Here is a 20,417-nt window from a genome sequence, read left to right on the forward strand (position 1 = left end):
GAAATAGAGTTAAAACTAGGTAGAGGAAGAGGAAAGAATGTATCTCAAATTATATAGGAATGTGACTTTTTAGAAATCACGTATAGATTAATTGGCTTTGGCTGAAGAGACACATTTAGATTTTTTTTTTCAGGTAAATGTTTAATATTAATGTAGAGTCCCAGATCTTTCAAAGAGTATTTTGAAATGCAAGGAAATTGTATTACATAGAATTTATAAAGGATTCATATTACAAAATTACATAAAAACTAAAACCAACACATAGTTTTATGGTATAAAAGATTGTTATATTTGGTAACTTAACTATAGTTTTTCTTATTAATATTTGTACTGATTTTAAGAATATTTACATAATATTAGTATTAAGCTTTTGAATTTATTTGGTTTCAATAGAGGATGAAATACAAAGAGATGTATTACTATAGCCATTAGAACTTATTTTTCTGGGGGGAAAATCCCTCATTAGATGCAGTAAAGGTACATAACCAGATTTATTGTATGAAGAACATCATTTATTTACTTACTTCAGGGTTTTTTTTTTACTTTATTTTTAAAACTTTTTTTTATTTTATTGAGAAACAAACAGCAATGAGATAGTTTCAAAACCAATTAATAGGACAGTTTCAATAATTAACACATTGTATATTGTCTTCATGGTGGTTATTCATAGAACAAGATGCAGACATGATATCCTGTCCAAACACTATTAGTACAAGTCTTTCTTCTCATTGAATTAAGAGAAAGTAGCTGTAGATCTTTCCTATTTGTATATACAGATACAGAATGGTTCTTTACCTAAATCCCCCTTATTTGTTTAGTTTTGTCAGAGATGGGTATTCCATTACCATTCAAATATTGTAGGTGTGTGAATTCAGCAAAATAACCCAATACGGTCCAGTCGTCCATAACAGTAGTGGGTTGTCTGTAGGACTGGCAATGTCAGGAGTTGTTCACTTGAGCCTTTTACAGCTCAGCATATTAATATGGCTTTACTTTTTGTACCTCATTTTTATACTTTTGTGCTGGATGGTTAAGACCAAGCTAAAGCAAGACCTATATAACAAGAAATGTAACTTTGTATTTAATAAGGTCAGTCAAATCCCCTCAGGATTTATCCTGAAGCTAGGTACTACAGTTTGTAGATCCTTTTGTCAGCGTCAGCCGTGTGGATGAGTCTTGAGACAGGGTCTCGCTGGAGCTCAGGCTGGCCTCTGGCTCTCCATGGGGCTCAGGCTGGCCTCGGGCCCGCCGGGGGGCGCGGGCTGGCCTCTGGCTCACAGCGATCCTCTGCTTCGGCTCCCCGGTGCTGGGATGACAGGTGTGCGCCATGGCGCCTGGCTCTGCATAGCACATTTTAAATCTCCGGGGCTACCGTGATGACCATCATGTTGCACTGACTGTCCCGGATGAACCTCCTGGCAATGTGTTGCTGAGCTCATACTACGTGCAGCGGTGGCCTGCTCTGTGTCCTGTGGTAGTGGGAGGCTGCTGTGCTCAGCAGTGCCTTTTCATCTAGTTTTCTTTTTCAATGTCAATTCCCATGTTTCTCTGTACCTAGTGCCTATGGAGGATTTTTGAGGGACAGTTAGGAATAAAATTATACAAGAGGAAAAGTGCATAAAGATAAATATGTTGTTTCTTTCTAGAAAACATCTTTAGATAATTGGTGGATTGTAATGGTGTGTAGTTTTAGAAGATAGAAGTACATATAGTGAAAAATTAGAAATTTAAACTAATCAAAAATTTTGGATTCTGATTTCAGTTCTTCTACCAAATAGATATTAACATTGAAAATGACTTTAAGTCTCATTTTAAGTCTTTAAATTGAGATGGAGTCATTTTTAGGAAAATAGATGACCCCGAGATCATAAAGTTAAGTGAAATAAATACTCAAGCTTCTCCTATATGGGAGAATCAAAATGCGAGTAAGTTAAAGTGCAAATATAAGATATAATAGGTTTGAAACAGGGAGAGATGATTTGCAAAGAGAATAGGACCAAAGATGGAGCGTGGTAGAGCATAGAGCGGAAACAGATCTGAGAGGCGCGGCGATGTGTGCCCGCGCCACATGCTGAATGTCGTGACTACAGACTGCAGCGTGAGGCGATGGAAGTTATGAAAAAGGAAAAACAGGAAAGTCTAAAGAATGAAATGCAAGGAAGTTGTTCGCAAGTCTCTAAAATGCTTTCCAGTAGTTCCTTTTGTTGTCAAACATTGCAATCAGTGGGTTTTTATTTTTTTCAAAGTAGACAAATTCTGTATATGTTAGTGGAAAAATTTTTATAGTAAAAATCCTCCCTAGTATAGCTGCGAAGAAACATGAAGTCCTGAGGGAGGACTGTGCAGCGCAGTCATCTGGAGAAGGAGATTGGAAATCTTCTTCTGTAATATTTAATGATGTAAATTGTTTACAAAAGTTGAAATAGCAATTAGTGGCTTTTTAGGTGTAAGCTCTGCTTTTTCTGTCTTGCATTTATCCTTAAACCTAGCAGCAGAGCCAAATAAACTACATGGCTGAAGTGAATTCATTTACACATCTTCCAAAACTCCATATTCTATCTTTTGTTTTTCTTATTATTACTTTAGATCTGATCATTTTAGGGCAGGAATCTTAATAATTTGATATGCTTTATGTTTAGCAATGTTGTTTATTTGAAGATACACTTAATGATTTTGAGTCATAAATACCAGCACATCTACTGGGTTGACTTTAATTAATTGCCTGTCCCCTTGAACAACTCTTAAAAAGTGTTGGTGACTCCATGACAGTGCAGTGTTCTTAAACTACTGCCTTGTGGTTACCCATCTCTCTAGGGAGAGGGCAGTGGACACAGCTGTTAATAAGAAATTAAGTGGTTTTCAGCTCCTAAGCCTCAGCCCTCACTGAGTTGTATCCCCTGCAGAAAGAATTCTGCTCCCTATAAAACACTACTCATATGATAATGTTGAAAATGTCAGACTGTGTTCCAGAAAAAAAAAAAAAAAACTTACTCCTGTCAGAATTCTTTGAACTAAGTAACAGTGCTGGTCTGGATTACTTCTTTGGGTTAGGCCTAACGCCCTTACTTGTCTAGTACTTAGTATTGTCTGTACCTTCCCATACATGCCAAACTCCCACAAAGGTGTAAGGGTAACTTCCAGGGTTCATTTAGTAAATGATCATGGACCATCAGGGATTTAAAAGTTAAAAATACGACTTTTAGAGCTGCAGAGATAGCTTGCAGTCTAGGTACCTGTGTGGCAAGCGCAAGGACCCGGGTTCAGTGCCCGGTACTGAATGCTTCACCGGCCCCAGAGCCCGGGCACATCATGCCAGCTCCACAACCAGGTGTGGGGTGCACGCCTCTAATCCCAGCACTGGGGAGACTGAGATAGGAGGATCACTGTGAGTCTGAACTGTTTAGTGAGACCCTGTGCCAAGTAAATAAAAATGTTTAAAAATATAATTTTTACTACATTCCAATTTCTGCACAGTGTTTTGTTTTTTGTCTCACTAATAAACCAAAGGTAAAACATGTACAGTAAATTTTGGTACAAATGCAATAGTTCGTGTGTTCAGAGCGAAAAGACAAAATGATGACAGTGATGGCGGTGGTGTGGTAAGCCAACTGTCATGAGACTTAGCTAAGGGGGCATGATTCTTGGCTTCTTTTATTTTATGGGAACAGTGACCAGCCAAGTGACGGGAGACCGATCGCTGCAGGACTTGCTTTGAAGTGGGGCACGCAAAACGGAGGAAGAGCTTGAGGTCCCAGGAGACCTTTCAGAAGTACCCCAGAGGGACAGAGGCGGGCAGGGTTTGCTGGTGTGTCGTGAGCGGAAGCACTAGTAAGTCAGGTTCTAGCCTTCAGTCGAGGTCATGGGGATGCTGGTCGTCATGATGGAAAGCTGAGGGCGCATGAGGGCCAAGTCATGGGGTCAGTAAGAAGAGGGTTACGTGAAGTTACACTCTCTGCCGACTTAGAGGGATTTTAAAGTAAAACTTGAAACAATCAGTTTTGGGTTTTAAGAAAGGTCCTTGGGTGTTCGGACTCGGAGGTATATGTATTTGTGCTTCCCAGCTTTGTGTTCGTATCGACTGAAGTTTTCTTCCCTCACTCACATTTTTAGTTTATTTTATTTTTTAGTGTATTTGGTACAGAGTCTCTCTGTGCAGCTTGGCCTTGTGGTGATCCTCCTGTTTCAGCCTCCCCAGGGCTGGGATTATAGACATGCCATGTCTCAGTGGCTAGCTCATCATGCCTGGGGTGGGCAAGGGATCGAACCCCGGTCCCAGCACTTGCCCAGGCAGGTGCTTAGTCTGCTGAGCTACCTCACCAGCCCTCTTCCCTCAAATTCTGCAAACTCTATCCATTTGCTACTAGCACCTAAATTAGCAAGTCTTTCATCAAGTTGTTGCCTTACCATCCCACCTCCGCCATCACTGTCATCATTTGGTCTTTTCTCTGAACACACATTCCATTTCATTTCTACCAGAATTTACTGTACACGTTCTACCGTCAGTTTATTAGACAAATACTGAAATACTGTGAACTTTGAATATAGTAAAATATCAGTGTTTTTGAACACATGAGCGATTACTTGAAATTTAATTTTTTTCTTGGAATTAGTAAAGTTGTCAGTAAAGCTTTCCAATCTCAGGAACAGTAGGAACAATTTCCATAGTCACAGCGCATGTTTTAGGCTTTTTATTTATTTTATTTTATTTTTTTGTGTATTTTAGGGAGGGGTCTACAGGGTGTTCAGGGTCTCACTACTTGTTCGAAATCATAGTGATCCGCCTGTTTACAGCCTCCCAAGAGCTGAGATTACAGGCGCGTGTCACCACACCCAGTCAATTGCCATCTCAGTGCACCCTGGGGGTGAGGCTGGCACAGCAGGACCGAGAATTGAACCCCTGGCACCTGTGCCTACTTGCAGGCGCTTTAATCTGCTGAGCTATTTGGCCAGCCCCTGTTTTATGCTTTGTTCTTTTCAAAAAGATGCCTGTTTTCCAGCTCTGTGCATGTAGTGCTACAAAATATGCAGGGTCCACATGTGGAGGATATTGTTAGCTTGTTCCTTAGCTGAAAAGAGGTTATAATAGGTGATCAAGCTGAGTTAGAAGGTATTTGTCTAAGTCAATGATGTAAGAATCAACAGCATAAAATTTTAGGTAAAAATTAAAAGCAAGGTTAAAAACTTTTATTTCACAAGCCATTTCATGAATTTAGATCCCTGGATCTACCTAAAATGATAATTATTGAAACACTTACTTTTTTTTAAATTCAAATAACAAAATACATGCAGTTTTAAGAGGATGGGTTAATGGGAATGTATTATGAAAAATTCTCTAATTTTCATCCAATAATTTTGAGGAGATGGGAGAATTCTGGATATAGTGGGAGAGGGCCAGAGTTGGCATAGTGAAAGAGATTTTATAAGTAGGATTCAAGCACCTCAGCACAGTTTCCCCCAGTTGTTAGCACCGATTTTGTATAGGACATTTTGGATTCTTCCAGAGGACTGATCTAACACTGGGTATTCCGTATATCTTTAGGGTGAAGATGGCTTTCCAGGGTTCAAGGGCGACATGGGTCTTAAGGGTGACAGAGTAAGTACAGAGAAAATTTGCACTAATCCCAAAGTTATGTTTCTTATTTCTTACTTTAACCTGTTCTTATCTCCCTACATAGAGGTCCAGGATAAATAAAATGTGTGTATTATTTAAGACTTCGTTTAGTCATGTTTTTGTATGAAGTTAAAGTATTTTAAGTTTTGTTGTGATAGCGTATCAGTTATTTTCTAGATATTAACTTTCCATGTGTTTCGTAAAGCACACGTAGATGCATGCCTGCCTGTCCAGGTGCAAACACGCCTCAGTTTACAAGGCGGTGATATCTTTGCATTGCAGGGAGAAGTTGGCCAAGCAGGGCCACGAGGAGAGGATGGCCCTGAGGGCCCCAAGGGCCGTGCAGGTCCTACCGGAGACCCCGGTCCTGCGGGCCAAGCTGGAGAGAAGGTGGGTGGCCCGAGGCGCAGGGCTCTTGCAGATGATGCTCCAGTGGTATTTTTAAATGTTCTATATCATGGCTAAAAGCGAGAAGGTTCTCTTAAGTTCCAAGCATATCCATTAGGGTTGAGAGTATTATCACGAGACAAACACATTTGTTGGGCTCTTTCACTTTGACTCATTTTCTAGCCTCCCCTCAGCTCTTCTCAGTCTCAGAGGACTAGCCAGGCCTGAAGTTCTTCAGCAGGAGGCGTTGAAAACTGAGTGACTAAAGGGTGAAGGAGTCAGTGAACAGTGTGGCCTGTTTACTGTTTTGGATCAAGTAGACTCTTCTTTGTCTCAAACCAAAATGAACATTTTCTTGTTTTTATACATAAACATATAGTTTCTTCACAGAAAATACTTTAAAACATGTAAGTTCACACCCATCTTCAAGAGATTTTAATTTTAATCTGAAGTTGACACGATTATCACATTTTGAAATATTACCACATTTTAGTAGTCACTATTTTGAAAGGTATTGGTCTAGGTGTATTAGGTCTAGAATATTTGCATGCATTACATTTAGATTCTAGTGGAATACTAGACTCCTTAGATTTTCTTATTGCTTTGTTCAGTAAGTAATTTCTAAGGGCCATTGTTCAGAATAACTCGTAAGCCTTTCATTATTATACTTACACTATTTTTTGTGATCAGTTTTTTTCTTTTTTAATTTAGGGGAAACTTGGAGTTCCAGGATTACCAGGATATCCAGGAAGACAAGGTCCAAAGGTAAAATATAATTACCTTGATTTTTACAGTTTGTCAACATGTGATTAAAAAAAAAAAACTTCAAATTTTTCTATTTTATGATAAGTTTGCATTTTGTAGTGTACAGAAGATGAGAACTTAAAACATAATTTCACAGTGGAAAGTCATGGAGCATGGAAATAGCTGGCGTCCAGGGATCTCAAAGAGTCCAGAGGGTTATGGGTTGGAGCACTGGGGGGTCGTGAAAGAAAGGCAGTGTTGGCAGCTGCCTAGGACGTGGGTCAGGACCGCGCCCAGGAGGACTGTTAGGACGCACTCCAGTTATACGATGGGGGGTGATGACTTCTGATCAGTAGTAGCTGCTTTCCATTTCGTTTGGATCTCACTGCCGGTTTTAATGAGTACTTGGGGGTTTTTTTTTTAGAAGAAGTAAGAGATAGTTTTCATCCCCTCTACTGACTGCCAGTATTTGTTTCCAAGGATGGACGTAACAGTTACCACAAACTTAACTTAAACCATGGGAATTTACTTTCTTGCCTTCAGGAGGCCAGAGATTGAATGGCAGGGAGTCAGCACGGCCTTCCTCGCTCCAGTGACTCTCAGAAAGGGCCTGTCCTGCCCCTTCCAGCCTTTGCTAGCTCAGGTGATCTGAGATGTGGGCCGCACAGCTCCAGACCTTGCCATATCCTCGTGCAGCCGACTGTTTATTCCTGCTTGTCGATGTCTTCTGTCTTTTATAAAGACACTTGTCCTGGCCAATCCAGGAAGATCTTTTCAGATTCTTAATCTGATTACATTTATGGAAGACCTTTTTATTTCTCCAGGTAAGGTCATCTCAGGTCATGGAGATTTGGCCTTGGATATAGCTTTTGTTGAACTCTGATTCAACCTAGTTTACCACTAAAAGTTCATTTCTGTTTTTTTGTTTGTGTGTTTGTTTCCTTTATGTCTGTCTGTGTGTCTGCCCATCTTTGCCTTTTTGCTTTTTCTTTTTAAGACTGGGTGTTTCTATATAGTGTTTGCTGACTTTAAACTCACTATCTGATCCAAGCTGGCCTCAAATTCATAGCAGTCATCCTGCCTCTGCCTCACAAGTATAGGATTACAGGTGTGCGTCGGCATGCTTGGCTGACATTTGGGTATCTAAAGTCTACCTAGCTTAATTATAAACAATGATGGCTTTGTGATTTTATGTTGTCCTTGGTGTACTTTTTTTTCTAGTTCATTGTAAAAGTTTTCTTAAGGCTGCACTTGATATACATTTACTACTTACATGAAGATGGCTACATGAATTAATATATAAATACTGGATATTAGTATTACAGCAGTACATGCATACCCATTTTTAGCATGTCACCTACAGTGTAGTTTCTAGTTTTAATGATATGTACATGAGGCTGTCTTTCTACGTCAGTCTGTCTCCCTGCCCTGGTTTGACCTATTTAGTTATCAGGTAAAATCCTGGTCATGGAGTCTCCTTATGTATACATTCTTAGTAACTTCCACAGGTATCCAGTGAGAGACCCAATGTCCCCCCAAGCAGATGTGACCTGCACGTGCTGTGGCAGTCCTTGTCATGTAGTTACAGCATTTTGGCTTTTTCTGTTGTTTTATCTTTTAGTTTTTATTAAGATTCCAGAAAATTATTTTTATGTGTGTAAGATACAGTATTATTTTTATTCCTTCTAAAGTAAGATTCTTATGTTTTAAAAATAATACAAGCATCATTGTTTCTGTCTACGTAGAAAATAATGATAAATCGATTTACTTTTTAAAGTATTATCTCTAATATATTGATTGGTCTGTCATCAGTTTCTTTCCATTCAAATGTGAAGAATCTTCACAAATATTACAAGTAAAAGAAGCCATTTACTGAATACCCATGGCCTTAATCTGTAGCAGCTCACAAATGCTTTCATTTACCCAATGGAACTGCAACTGTAATGTCCTATGATTTTGACTTAAATATATAGAAAACTGTCATGCTATTACTTGAATAAGTACAATTTTATTTTATGAGCTTATTTGAAATTCTGATCTTTTCTCTGTTCCTCTAAGTCAGTTCTCTAATCAATATTACTTGTATTCTTTTTATTAGCAAAATGTAACAGAATGACTAAAGAGATATATTTCTTCCCAGAGAAATCAAACTTACCCTTTTAACTCGGTGTCTGGAATTCTTGTCATTATGTTTTATATTGCCTTTTTCATAACTAAGGTTTTTTATGATCAAAAAGCTTTTAGGTTTCCCACTGATAAATCAGAAAAATAGGGCACATCAAAGATCAAAGATAGCTTCACATTTTTTTTTTCCTACTTGGAAGACAATGAATTTAAAAAAATCTGTCTTGATTATCTGAAATTTGGTTGTTAATCTCTTTGAAGCAATGAAAGGGGTGTAACTAGAGACTTTATTCATTGGCTTACAAGCAATATAAATTTTAATAGGTGTTAAAGTACACAAATGTAATGTATAATAATAGTGTTTCAAAGTGTTAAGTTCAGTTTAGTATACTTTTATAATTCAAGCTTTCAAAGTAATTTTGAAAATTTTACATTTATTGACTGAGACAATGTCAGATAATATCTTTTTTTTTTCATTTTATGTATTTAGTACAGGATCTCACTGCACAGCTCAGACTTGTAGCAGTCTTCCTGTTTTCAGCCTCCCCAGCATTGGGGTTACAGGCATGCGCCACCATGCCCAGACTCCCTCACTGGCTCAGAACACCCAGGGTTGTGGCTGGCGCGGCATGTGGAATCAAACTGTGGTCCCTGCGCTTGCCCAAAGATAATGTCTTTTGATTTTGTAGTCTTATATTTTTTCTCTATTTAAAAGCAGATTGGTACTATCATTTTATATAAGCTGTATATTTTCTTTTAAAATATTTCGTGAGATGATAACATGTCATCTCCTAATTCTTAAATGGTAAAAAGAAAAAGATGATTGCTATATATTAGAAATTGCTTAATTGGTACATTAATACTTTTGTATTTTATGCACAAGTTCCTAGAGCAAAATTGCTATAAGAAAATAGTCTTACACATTTATGCACAAGAGCAACATGGTTTACTACATAACTATTACTCAGATATTATGGTAGATATATAACTATTTGTTACCAAATAAAATTTGACTAATGTAAATTTTTCTGTATCGTATTCACATGTTAATATCATAGAATAATCACAGTGAAACTGTACCAGATGTAACTTTATTTGACTCTCTTCAGAGAAAGAAAAGATTTGAAAGTTTTTTAAATAATATAATTTGAGGGCTGGTGAGATGGCTCAGTGGTCTGAAGCACCTACTTAGAACAGGCTTAGCAAAGCACAGGGACCGCGGTTCAATCCCCCAGCACCACATGCCAGCCAGCCCCGCCCCCCGGTGGGCTGAGCTGGTCACACACACACACACACACACACACACACATAAATAAATAAAATAAATTTAAAAAAAAATAATATAATTTGAGCAGATTTTCCTCCCAGGATTGAACATTACTCATCCAAATAATCGTCTTCAGATTGATCACAACTTAATTCTATGATTATGAATTAGAATATATTGAAAAATTGATCATATAAAGAAACCTAACAATGCATATTTGGATCATTTGGACCATCGGCAGTTATGAGGGTGTGGCGTGCATTTTTTGGCCTGTTGTAATGGCTCTTACAGAGGCAATTGCTGGCATGCAGTCTGTCTGCTGAGTTTATAATCTGTTTACTGCTCTGAAGTTAGGATGGTACTGGTTACCTTCACATGTTGGGAACACTGTTATTTTTGCCTCTTGTCATTGTGCTTGTCTAAGAACCAGCTTCCAAGCATTCCAAACGTCTAAGTTTGTGTGGCTCAAGGAGCTGCTTCCCGCCCTCCCTGCATTGGGGTCTGTTTCCATTTCAGTCGCTCTGGAGTGTGACACAATAATTCAGAGTTTTACCAACACTTCAGATTTCTCTGATACAGAGGAGCCACCTACCACATTCCTTTTAGGGGTAGTTCAGTACTTAAGAGTTGATTCACAAAAGCAAGAAACACATGGAAGTCAAAGGCGACTGCTGTTTTCCTTCGTTATATGGGGTAGTATTTAAAAAGTTGGAAGTCTGCTACTCTTTGTTAGAGACCTAGCACATTATTGCATTTGATCCAGGCAGTGTTCTCAGTAGGAATATTGAATATTTGGAAACTCCCTCCAGCGTCTTCAGCGTCCCCAGGAGTGGGGCTTATACCCTAATCTACTCTATTTATTGACTTAAAGGGCAAACCAGTCTCAGTCATGATCCAAAAGGGCTGAGAAGTTAAAAAGTTAGGTATATGCACACAGTGAACTTGGAGGATTTAGTTATTGGAGATCATTGCATTCTGTGTGAAAATGTGGCCATTTTTAGACTAAATGAAATAATGTTTCTATTTACTACATTTGAAAACAGTCATTTTTAATCATCTGTTATTACCACTTAGTACCCAACACTCTCTATTCCAGTCTCTCACAAATTTCAAAGTAGCCATAAGATGTAATTATTGCCCTCATTTTGTAGAAGAAAACAACTATTCTCAAAGGGATTTAAAAAAAAAGGTACTTAACTTGCTTATGTATGAAAGACATTAGTTTTGAATTCAGACCTTTGGGCTTGCAGATGCCAGAAGTTATGTTGGAGTGCGGCCCGGATTGCTGGCCGCGTGTGGTCGCATTCGGCGCCGACGTGGGGGCTGTGAGGGTCTGTGTGGCTTAGCCAGGTTCTGAAGGTTTGAAGTATTCAGGAGTGGCAGGTACACAAACGCAAAGTTAATTCAAGAAATGGTTCTTAATGTCTCTGCCTTTATGTTTAATTATTCATAGAAATGAAAAAAAGGTTTTTTTCTTTAGCAGTGAATCAGGTATGAAGTCTGAGTTAAAAATGTATTTCACAATAAATTTCCTCTAATGCTATTTTGAAATTGGAGATCTGATATTTTATCAGTTATCTTCATTTTAATAATAAATACTAAACTACGTTCTATCAATTCATGTTTTACTGCTTCCAGGATTTCAGATGCCATTGTAAGTTGTTTTCAAATATATAAATGAAAGTTACAGTGTCTTAAAATTAATTATATGATTCATAATTATATTTATGATTTAAACATTGTCAGCTATTTCAGAATCACTGTTTCAAAAATCACAATTTCTGCCCAGTAACTTTTAATTACCACGTTCATTGTTCCATATCTTTATAATTCCAGGGTTCTACTGGATTTCCTGGGTTTCCGGGTGCCAACGGGGAGAAAGGTGCACGGGTATGACACATACGTACATTGTCTCCAGTTGGCTAATGGAAATGTCCCTGCATGAGCCAGACTCACAGCTTACTTGGTGTTCTGCATACTGAAAGTGTGTTTAACTGTCTTTGTCAGGGAGTAGCCGGCAAGCCGGGGCCTCGGGGGCAGCGTGGGCCAACGGTGAGTGGCTCCATTTCAGTCAGCCATTTTCATTTCTCAGTCTCTGTAGCAATATTTTTGTGTCTTTGCATTTGCTTAGATAGGCTTACTTTGCCTTGCAGGGTCCTCGAGGTTCCAGAGGAGCAAGAGGGCCCACAGGGAAACCGGGAGCCAAGGTATTTTGGGAACTTGTTCCTTTTGATTTTTGCAGCGAATTCCTCCAAAGGATGGGTGCAGTCAGAAAGAATCACAACTGATGTTTCTCTTCTCTCTCTGTCTCTCTGTCTCCACTCTCTCCCTCCCTCTCTTTCTTTCTTTTATTCTCCAGGGAACTTCAGGTGGTGATGGCCCTCCTGGCCCGCCAGGGGAAAGAGTAAGTATGATAAAGTCTCATAAAATAAAATTAATATTTTATGCAGCTGTTTAAACATCTGGGAAAACATGCATTTCCAGTTTATTCATTTTTCTTTATTCTTTCAAAGCTTGATCCATTATATATCCAATTATTTTGTTATAGAAGTTAAAGAAATAATGTGTGTAATTCACCTAATATATTATTATACTTAATCCAGACCAGAGTAAGTTTTCTTATTCCAGCAGCGTCGCCAGTGTTGTGCCCATCATCCACGTGTCTGGGTTTTATATAAATACTCAGTTTGTTCATGGAGCAATCAGCAGCATTATGCTGGTAAGAGTGCAGGCTGCACTCGACGCACATTTCACCTCAGATAAAATAGCTGTTCCAGTAGACTGCAGCTATGGAGGAAATTGATTTTCAGTTGATGTAAAATAAAGCCATTTTGCAGGTGAACAAATTGCCCTTTGTTTGGCTTTTTGTTTTGGTATAATGCAACATTTTTTTAAAAGCCAGATTCTTAACGTTGTTCTCTTGCAAGAATTTTCAATATAGATGTCTATATCATATTGGAAGAAATCAGAATTCTTTTATTTTTCTATAATATCTTTAATATTGTATAGTCCTATTAATACACTTTAATGTCATTATTTTAAACACAGTTGTTTTATGAAAAGGAAAGCCAAAACACCTTGTGATACATTTTTTTAAAACTGAGAATGAGTAATAGTTGTTGAGTAACAAATGGTGAATAAAACAGCCTATTTGTGACAAAAATGTGAGTAGACAAGACGCAATAATAAACATTTAACTAATGTTACTTTATGGGTTTAGCTCATATTTAATTACACTTTCAATTTTTTTCTCATTCTTCATGGACTATTCTAGAATTAAGTATATTCATCCTATATATTTTGAATTCATAACTAATACATGTATTTGATTTATTTTGTGGTTAAAACCATTTTAATAAAAACATAGTTGAATTAATTAAAATGGGTGAATCATGAAGTAAAATCCAACAATTTAATGAATTATTTCACTACTGAGTTTTTTAAAGCAAAACCCATTCCATTATGTGATTTGTGTATACATTACAAAATCTTATAATCAGTAGTATCACTTTAAAGTAATTGCGCTTTTAGAGATATTGCATTTTAATTTGGAAACAATAGTGTGACCCAAAAGTGTGGTTGGTATAAGTATAAAAATTATTTTAGAGTAAGAAAGTACATTTTAAGAATCAAGGTGGAGGTTTTATTTTGTTTATTAATTTAGAGAGATTCATTTTCAAATAGATATTTGTACATCTTTATTCTATGTAGTAGATGGGAACTTTCTCTTAATGTGCTCGTTTACTGGAAAGAAGTTTTAAATATTATGAACTATTTCAGTTTATGTCTCAGTGATACAGTTGAATGTCAGAAGTAATGCTGCGTCATACTTTTTTCAAAATATGTGAATTGGTAGGTTCACAGAATTTTGTGGTACCATTGAGTCAGAAAATACATTTCTTATTTTTGCATATCTTAAATAACTCCTTTAGTAATATGCTAATGTTTATGTGTGATACATATATTTCATTAAAAACTCTGCAAATTAAATGTTGTCCTTCATAAAGGTGATTGGAAGAAAATATGTACTTGTCATTAGGGGTAATTAATGTAGCTTGTAATTAGTTTAAAAATTGCCAGGCTTATCAGAACAGATAGTGAAAAGACAGAGGACCAAGATTTCTAATTAACTTGCAATTTTACATGAACATTGAGTAACTTTGACATAAGTATGTCCATTGTAGTAATTAAGGCATATTAAAAACTACTCATCATTTACCTAAAATTCAAAACTGGAATTTTGCACAGCATGTATTTTCTGGTGATCCTCAGTGGCTTCCAGTACAATCTGTCCACTGAGTAGGGATCACTTCTTTGTCTTACCCAGAGGATCTAGAGGTTCCCCTTTGTCTGTCTGGTCTGTGTTCCAAGATGGGGCTGGCAGCGTCAGCCGCTGGTGAGCCTGACATCATCTGTGTGTGCTCCCCCGTTCTTACATATCAGTAATAATGAAATCGAACTTGGCATACTGTAACCCCTTTGCAGCATCACTGCCTGTATTCTGTTAGGGCACTGCTAAGTAAATGAGGGGTAAGGAACCAAGCGCTGGGGTACGTGACGGCACACCAAGGACTGAGAGGCTTGCTAACGGAGTCATGAGTGGTGGGAGGCACAGCGTGGGACATGACGAAGGGATGGGCACGGGGCGCAGGACTTTGTCCTGCTAGGCAGAGTGTTACAGATTATTTCTGGAATTTTCTATTCAAAATTAATAATTAATTGAGCAGAATGAAACATGAGTAACTATACAGAAAGTGAAACTGCAGAAACTCTGAAGAAAGTGGAACTACAGATAAGGGGGCTCCAGTTCTTTTCTTGGAATTTTGGAAAGCAGGACCCCAGTTTTTCTTTTTTATTTGCTCTGAAGTAGTGATTTTGGAAATATTTTTGTTTAGGGATTTTAAGATTAAAATTATATGTTATGAAGACAAGCAATATTTTGTATAGCAAAGATGTTTTAAAAACTTAGAAACTAGAATTTGCTACAAAATAAAATATCTTAAAATTTTGTATGTAATTTTTTTTTATTTTAAGGTATAGTGATACTTAAGAATCGCAGTTCCAGTTTAATGTCAATTTAAAAATTTTATTAATTCCTAAAATAAGCCCAGTTCTTCACTAATTCCATGTGATTCCTTTTTAAAAACTATGTTTAAAAATTTGAAGATTCTCGTTTTGATTTTTTGATTTTGTGTGTGTGAAAATTTTACACTAATAAGTATGATTAGTACACTAATAAAGTATGAAAAAACCAGAAGGGTAGAGGAAAGCTGGCTGTGCAGAGTGAACTTGGGCCAAATATACAGACCAGAAAAAGGGAAGAAAAAATAATGTAAAATATACACCTTGAAGTATCCTGTGGGCTATCTGGAAGCAGGGCAGTAGCTGCTTTCTTCTTTTCTTTAAATTTTAAGATGTTAATTGTAGTAAAAGCTGGTGGTGATTTCAGAGTTAACATGGCCATAAGAATGACAGTAAAGTCTCCTGCAAAGGCTAACCCGATGACTCAAAACCTCTGTTAAAGGCCATCGTTAGCAAAGCCATTTTTGAGTAGAAAAATGCACAAATCCTGTCCTGTTTCTTTTACTTATGAAACTGTATTGCTATTGTGATTTATTTTACATACTTAGATTTTAAATAGAACAACTATGTTCTGTGCTAGCACAGAATTGTCTCCTACCCGGCCTGTCTCTGTCAGCAACATAATCACTGTATTAGGGCCTACTTCATGCGTTTTAAATATATGTAAATATGATATCTGAATAACAGTTCAGTGAACATCAAGCCAGAAATGACATAATACATAATTAGACTGAATGTTAATAGTGAAGAAACACTATGCATCTTTTATTTTGTCTACCAAAGAAATTCATAAATGAGTAAAATAAGATATTAACATTCATATATATATATATATTTATTATTATTTTATTTTATTTTTTGCGGAACTGTGGATTGAACTCAGGCCCTTGCACTTGCCAGGGAAGTGCTTATTCTACTGAGCCATCTCCCCAGCCCCTTAAAATGTATTTTTAAGAGACTAGTTAAAGGTATTTTCTGTGATTGTTTGAAACACTCATTTCTATCGTAGTTGTGTCTGAGTAGAGCCAGAACATACTTACTATCATGCTGCATTCCATAGCTTTGTTATTATGATTAAGAAGTTGTATGCTAGATTGCATTCTATTTATAGAAATAAACTACAGAATATAATGATGTGTCTTAAGGCATATTGTTAATTTTTCTCCTCTGCTTTTTACTCTTAGGGACCGCAAGGACCTCAGGGACCCGTTGGATTCCCTGGCCCGAAAGGCCCTCCTGTAAGTGTCTCTGTCTCTCTCTGTCCTTTTCTTCCTTCCTCTATTCAACCATATTTCTATATTTCTGACAGTTCAGTTTTATATTTTAAATAAATTTTATGTATGAATACTGATAAAATCCCTATAAAATAAAATTGAACTGAAAGATTGAAAGTCATGAATAAATTTTCAACTTAGGAAGTTCAGACTGTTTTGAATATAATTCAGGTATCTCTTATTAAGTGTTCTTCTAAACTACATCAAAGACTTGAACAATATGAATATCATTTTCTCAGCTACTCTTCTTCTACAAAATCCTTATTGTTGATGACATTAAAATTGTTACACATATTAAGTATTTGGTGAATTGGAATTTCCCTTTTATTTTCCATCTCCAAATAGAATTTTACATTCCTGTTCAATTATAATTTCCTAAACTCCTTCCAATATTCTGGTACTAATTATATAACGTTAAAATTTATTTATTCAAAATGTTTTTGTCTCTATAATATATTTTCTTAGGAAAGCAAAGGTAACTTTTATGAAGTAACATAATTTTTTAAATAAAATTTGATGAGATTAATAATCTTGTTTGCAGAGGAGGAGTTCTCTTTTTTGTGTGGTGTGTGTGTGTGTGTGTGTGTGTGTGTGTGTGTGTATTTTTAAGATAGGGTCATGCTGTGTACTTCAGGCTGGCCTTGAACTCACTATGGAGCCCAGGCTGGCCTGGAACTCAGGGTGCTCCTTCTACCTCCACCTCCTGAATGCTGGGATTGCAGGCATGTGCCCCTCATCCAGCAGAGCAATACTCTTTTTAATGCCATTATAAATACCTTTATGAAGTTAATTGAAGAACTTTACTTAAAATTTATATATTCCTTGAAACAGAGCAGACTTAGTTGCTTCCTGTTTCTTTCTTTTCTGGAACCTATTCAGTCCTTTAAACTAGACTCCACTTACCTGTCTGTGGAGTACAGATCTCCTCACAGTCCGCTTGTAGCCTGCAGGTGTCAGTAGCCTCTGCAGCACTGTTAGAAACGCAGTCTCGCTTCGTACTCGGAACCCTGCAGAGGGACCCAGGTCCCGCTGTAACAGTGCTCCCAGTGGTCCTGATTCATGCTAGCATGTGTGAGCCTTTCTTCACACCCAGACTAGACCATATGCCCCAACTGTTGATGAACATATAACTCAACAGTGAATTACTTGTTTTGAAGTACTAACGGGTATTCAATATGGAAGGATAAAGCAATCTCCACTTTTTTGCAATTATTTTTGAAGCTGCTTAACACTGAACAGTTCTGATTTGTTATTTCAAAGACATCAAGAAACTGTTGCTATTTATACTGCAGAAAAGAATCAACAAAATAAGCTGTTACTAAATGTAATACTGACATTAACAGCATATGTCATTTACTCACTAAGTTTTGATCCAAATGTACGGATTAATCTGTGCTAACTTTCAAAAAAACCACAAATTTCCTAAAGTGAGTGTACACATATTTCTTCTGATAAGAAACTGTTTTAAAACAACATTCCTAGATTATGGCTAACTTCTAGAAGTCCATTAAGGTCTGTAACCACAGTGCTATTCTTTCATTTACATTTGTATATATCGTTCTAGGTTGTTTCTCTAATATGGTTGTTTTGGTCAAACAAAGCCATTAATAGGTTTCCTTAGACTTTTTCAGTCTGTCGCTCATGTGTCTTTCAACATGGTGAGCTACCAATTTTGCACTCATTTTTTCTCCACAAAGTATCAGAAATACAGTAAATGGCTATACTTGAAAAGCATTTAGTGATATGACACTGATACGAAACGTTCCTTTCATTGTTAAATAAAACACTGCACCTGTATCTGGGAAACAAATGCCTTCCTCTTTTTGAAATAAAAAATATCAGGTGGAGAGATACAATGATGTCATTCTACAAAATGATATGTTTGTAATTGTATCTGAAAAAGTCATGTACAGACAGGCTCATATAGATTGCATACTTGAAATGTTCCAATTACATTCTGTTCATCTCATGGTAATGCTTCTGTATTTAAAAAATATATAGTCATCCCACTTAAAAACAATTCTAATTTGATGTGATTAAAATTTATAGCGTGACTATTATAAAGAACATTCCATTTATTGATGGGGAAAAAGTCAGAACTCAGTATGAATGAGGGTGAGAAAACATCTCTAAGCAATCATTAAAAAGTGTCTTCAAAGCATACCTTGCTGGATCAGTGTTCTTTCCTTTTGATGAATTTGTCTCCTTCATCCACCAACTTACATTAGAGGAGCAAGCTATGTTGATAAATACCATTGTTTTTTGTATTTTGGCGGGAACTGGGAATTGAACTCAGGACCTGTTGCTTGCCAAGAAGGCACTGCATCAGTGAACTCACTCCCTGGCTCATAAAATTCTCGTTTTTGAATAAATTCCATTCGTATTTGTCAACTGGTGTGCAGTATTTTATTAAATAGTATTGTGGAGCCATTACAGTTTTTAAAAATTAATTGCTTAATATTAGAAATACACACTTAGACCAAAGAATGATGCCATGTTCTTTTATGAGACCGTGAAGCCTGGTGCATCAGACTGTGCAGAAACACCATGACAAGTGGCATATTCACGCTGCGAGGGCGTCATTAGATGTGAGGGTAGTCCTGGAAAGGATCATAATTTTGAAGTAAAGTACTAATGTACTTTAATTCACCAATCATAATGAAGTGTTTATACATTTCAGATTTTTAGTACCATATATGTCTTGTATAGATTGCAAAAACATCATTTGAGACACATTTTTATTTGCTGTTTTGAAAAGCTGAACTTGGATAAAATCTATTAGAAGTTAAAGATTTACTTCTGTTTCACCTCTACATTAAGCACAGATCTGCTTCTTCCATTGCCATATGCTGACAGCTAAGGCATGGGTGGATGTGCACTGTATCATCTTTATAGAAAAAAATGTTTAGCATATGTCCAGGAACATTTGGGGCCCTTTTTAAAAAAGTGTCCAAAGTTTGGTGTTTCTGAGGAAGATTGACTAGAATTACAGAGGTGTTTCTGGAAAGTGTGACAAATCACCAAACAAGCTGTGATCTTGTCGAGTATGGTGCCAGTTGTTAGCTAAAGGTGCTGGCGCACATACAAACCAGTGCGTCAGTGCTGCTGTGGGCAGGGCGCACGTGTGCGGACAAGCTGGGGAAGCTCTTCGTGGTGGAGGAAAGCTGTCTGTGACAGCGAGCTTATTGTGAAATAAAGCCTTTAGTTCAAACTCACTCCGCATTAATGCGTGTAAAGATGGATATTTAAAATCAGTTTACTCACATAACATGTAGAGAGTGACCCACTGTGGTCATCAGGAATGCTGCTTTAGGTGCTTGTTCTCATTTGTCCAGCAAGGTGAGAAGTACCTGGGCTTGTACCCACTGGTTCTGATCTAAAATTTTAATAGTTTTGGAGGCAAATGTGTGTTCTGTAAGGGAGTCTGAAGCTCTAAATATTTAAAATGTAGGAACTTTTCAGAGTCATTTGCCTTAAGTACTTAATAGTTTCATGGATTCACACATGACAGAAGACAAGACGCTTTGGTAGATTTGCTCTCTAGTTCTTAATAACCACTTTGCTTCCAAAGGGTTTATTTAAGAAAATCCACAAGAAGAGTTTGCTCTGACGGTTTCTAGGATTGAGCATGACACATTGGTTCTTCCACTTGAAGCAGACTGAGGCACAGTGTTGCTGCTTCCTATGTATTCTTGTAGCATGGTTGGATCGCCACTAGAGGACAGCGTGTCCCTGCTGTCTGTGTTTCAGTGCACAGAGACGAGTTCTGAACAGGTGACTACCAAAAGAATATTAGTCAAGTACTAAAGAACTTTTTCCAAAAATACAAATCTGAACACATGCAAATATGCTTTGGAAAGGTAAGTGCAGCTCAAATAAGTTCATTCAGCATAGAATGTTTGGAATAGAGCTGTAAGTTTTTTAGTCT

At 37.1% G+C, this 20,417-nt stretch overlaps 1 protein-coding gene across 1 annotated transcript in view; it reads left to right on the top strand.

Annotated features, from left to right (window-relative positions):
* Col11a1 (collagen type XI alpha 1 chain) overlaps positions 1 to 20,417 on the top strand; it is a 229,240-nt gene that overhangs the window by 117,105 nt on the left and 91,718 nt on the right. Inside the window, exons 30-37 of the mRNA XM_023721700.1 lie at positions 5,540 to 5,593; positions 5,894 to 6,001; positions 6,710 to 6,763; positions 11,970 to 12,023; positions 12,141 to 12,185; positions 12,287 to 12,340; positions 12,493 to 12,537; positions 16,400 to 16,453. Coding sequence (XP_023577468.1) covers positions 5,540 to 5,593; positions 5,894 to 6,001; positions 6,710 to 6,763; positions 11,970 to 12,023; positions 12,141 to 12,185; positions 12,287 to 12,340; positions 12,493 to 12,537; positions 16,400 to 16,453 — 468 coding nt within the window. The remainder of the gene's footprint in view (positions 1 to 5,539; positions 5,594 to 5,893; positions 6,002 to 6,709; positions 6,764 to 11,969; positions 12,024 to 12,140; positions 12,186 to 12,286; positions 12,341 to 12,492; positions 12,538 to 16,399; positions 16,454 to 20,417) is intronic.

The sequence above is a fragment of the Octodon degus genome, unplaced genomic scaffold (assembly GCF_000260255.1).
Source record: "Octodon degus isolate 3935 unplaced genomic scaffold, OctDeg1.0 scaffold00084, whole genome shotgun sequence".
Taxonomy (NCBI): Eukaryota; Metazoa; Chordata; class Mammalia; order Rodentia; family Octodontidae; genus Octodon; species Octodon degus.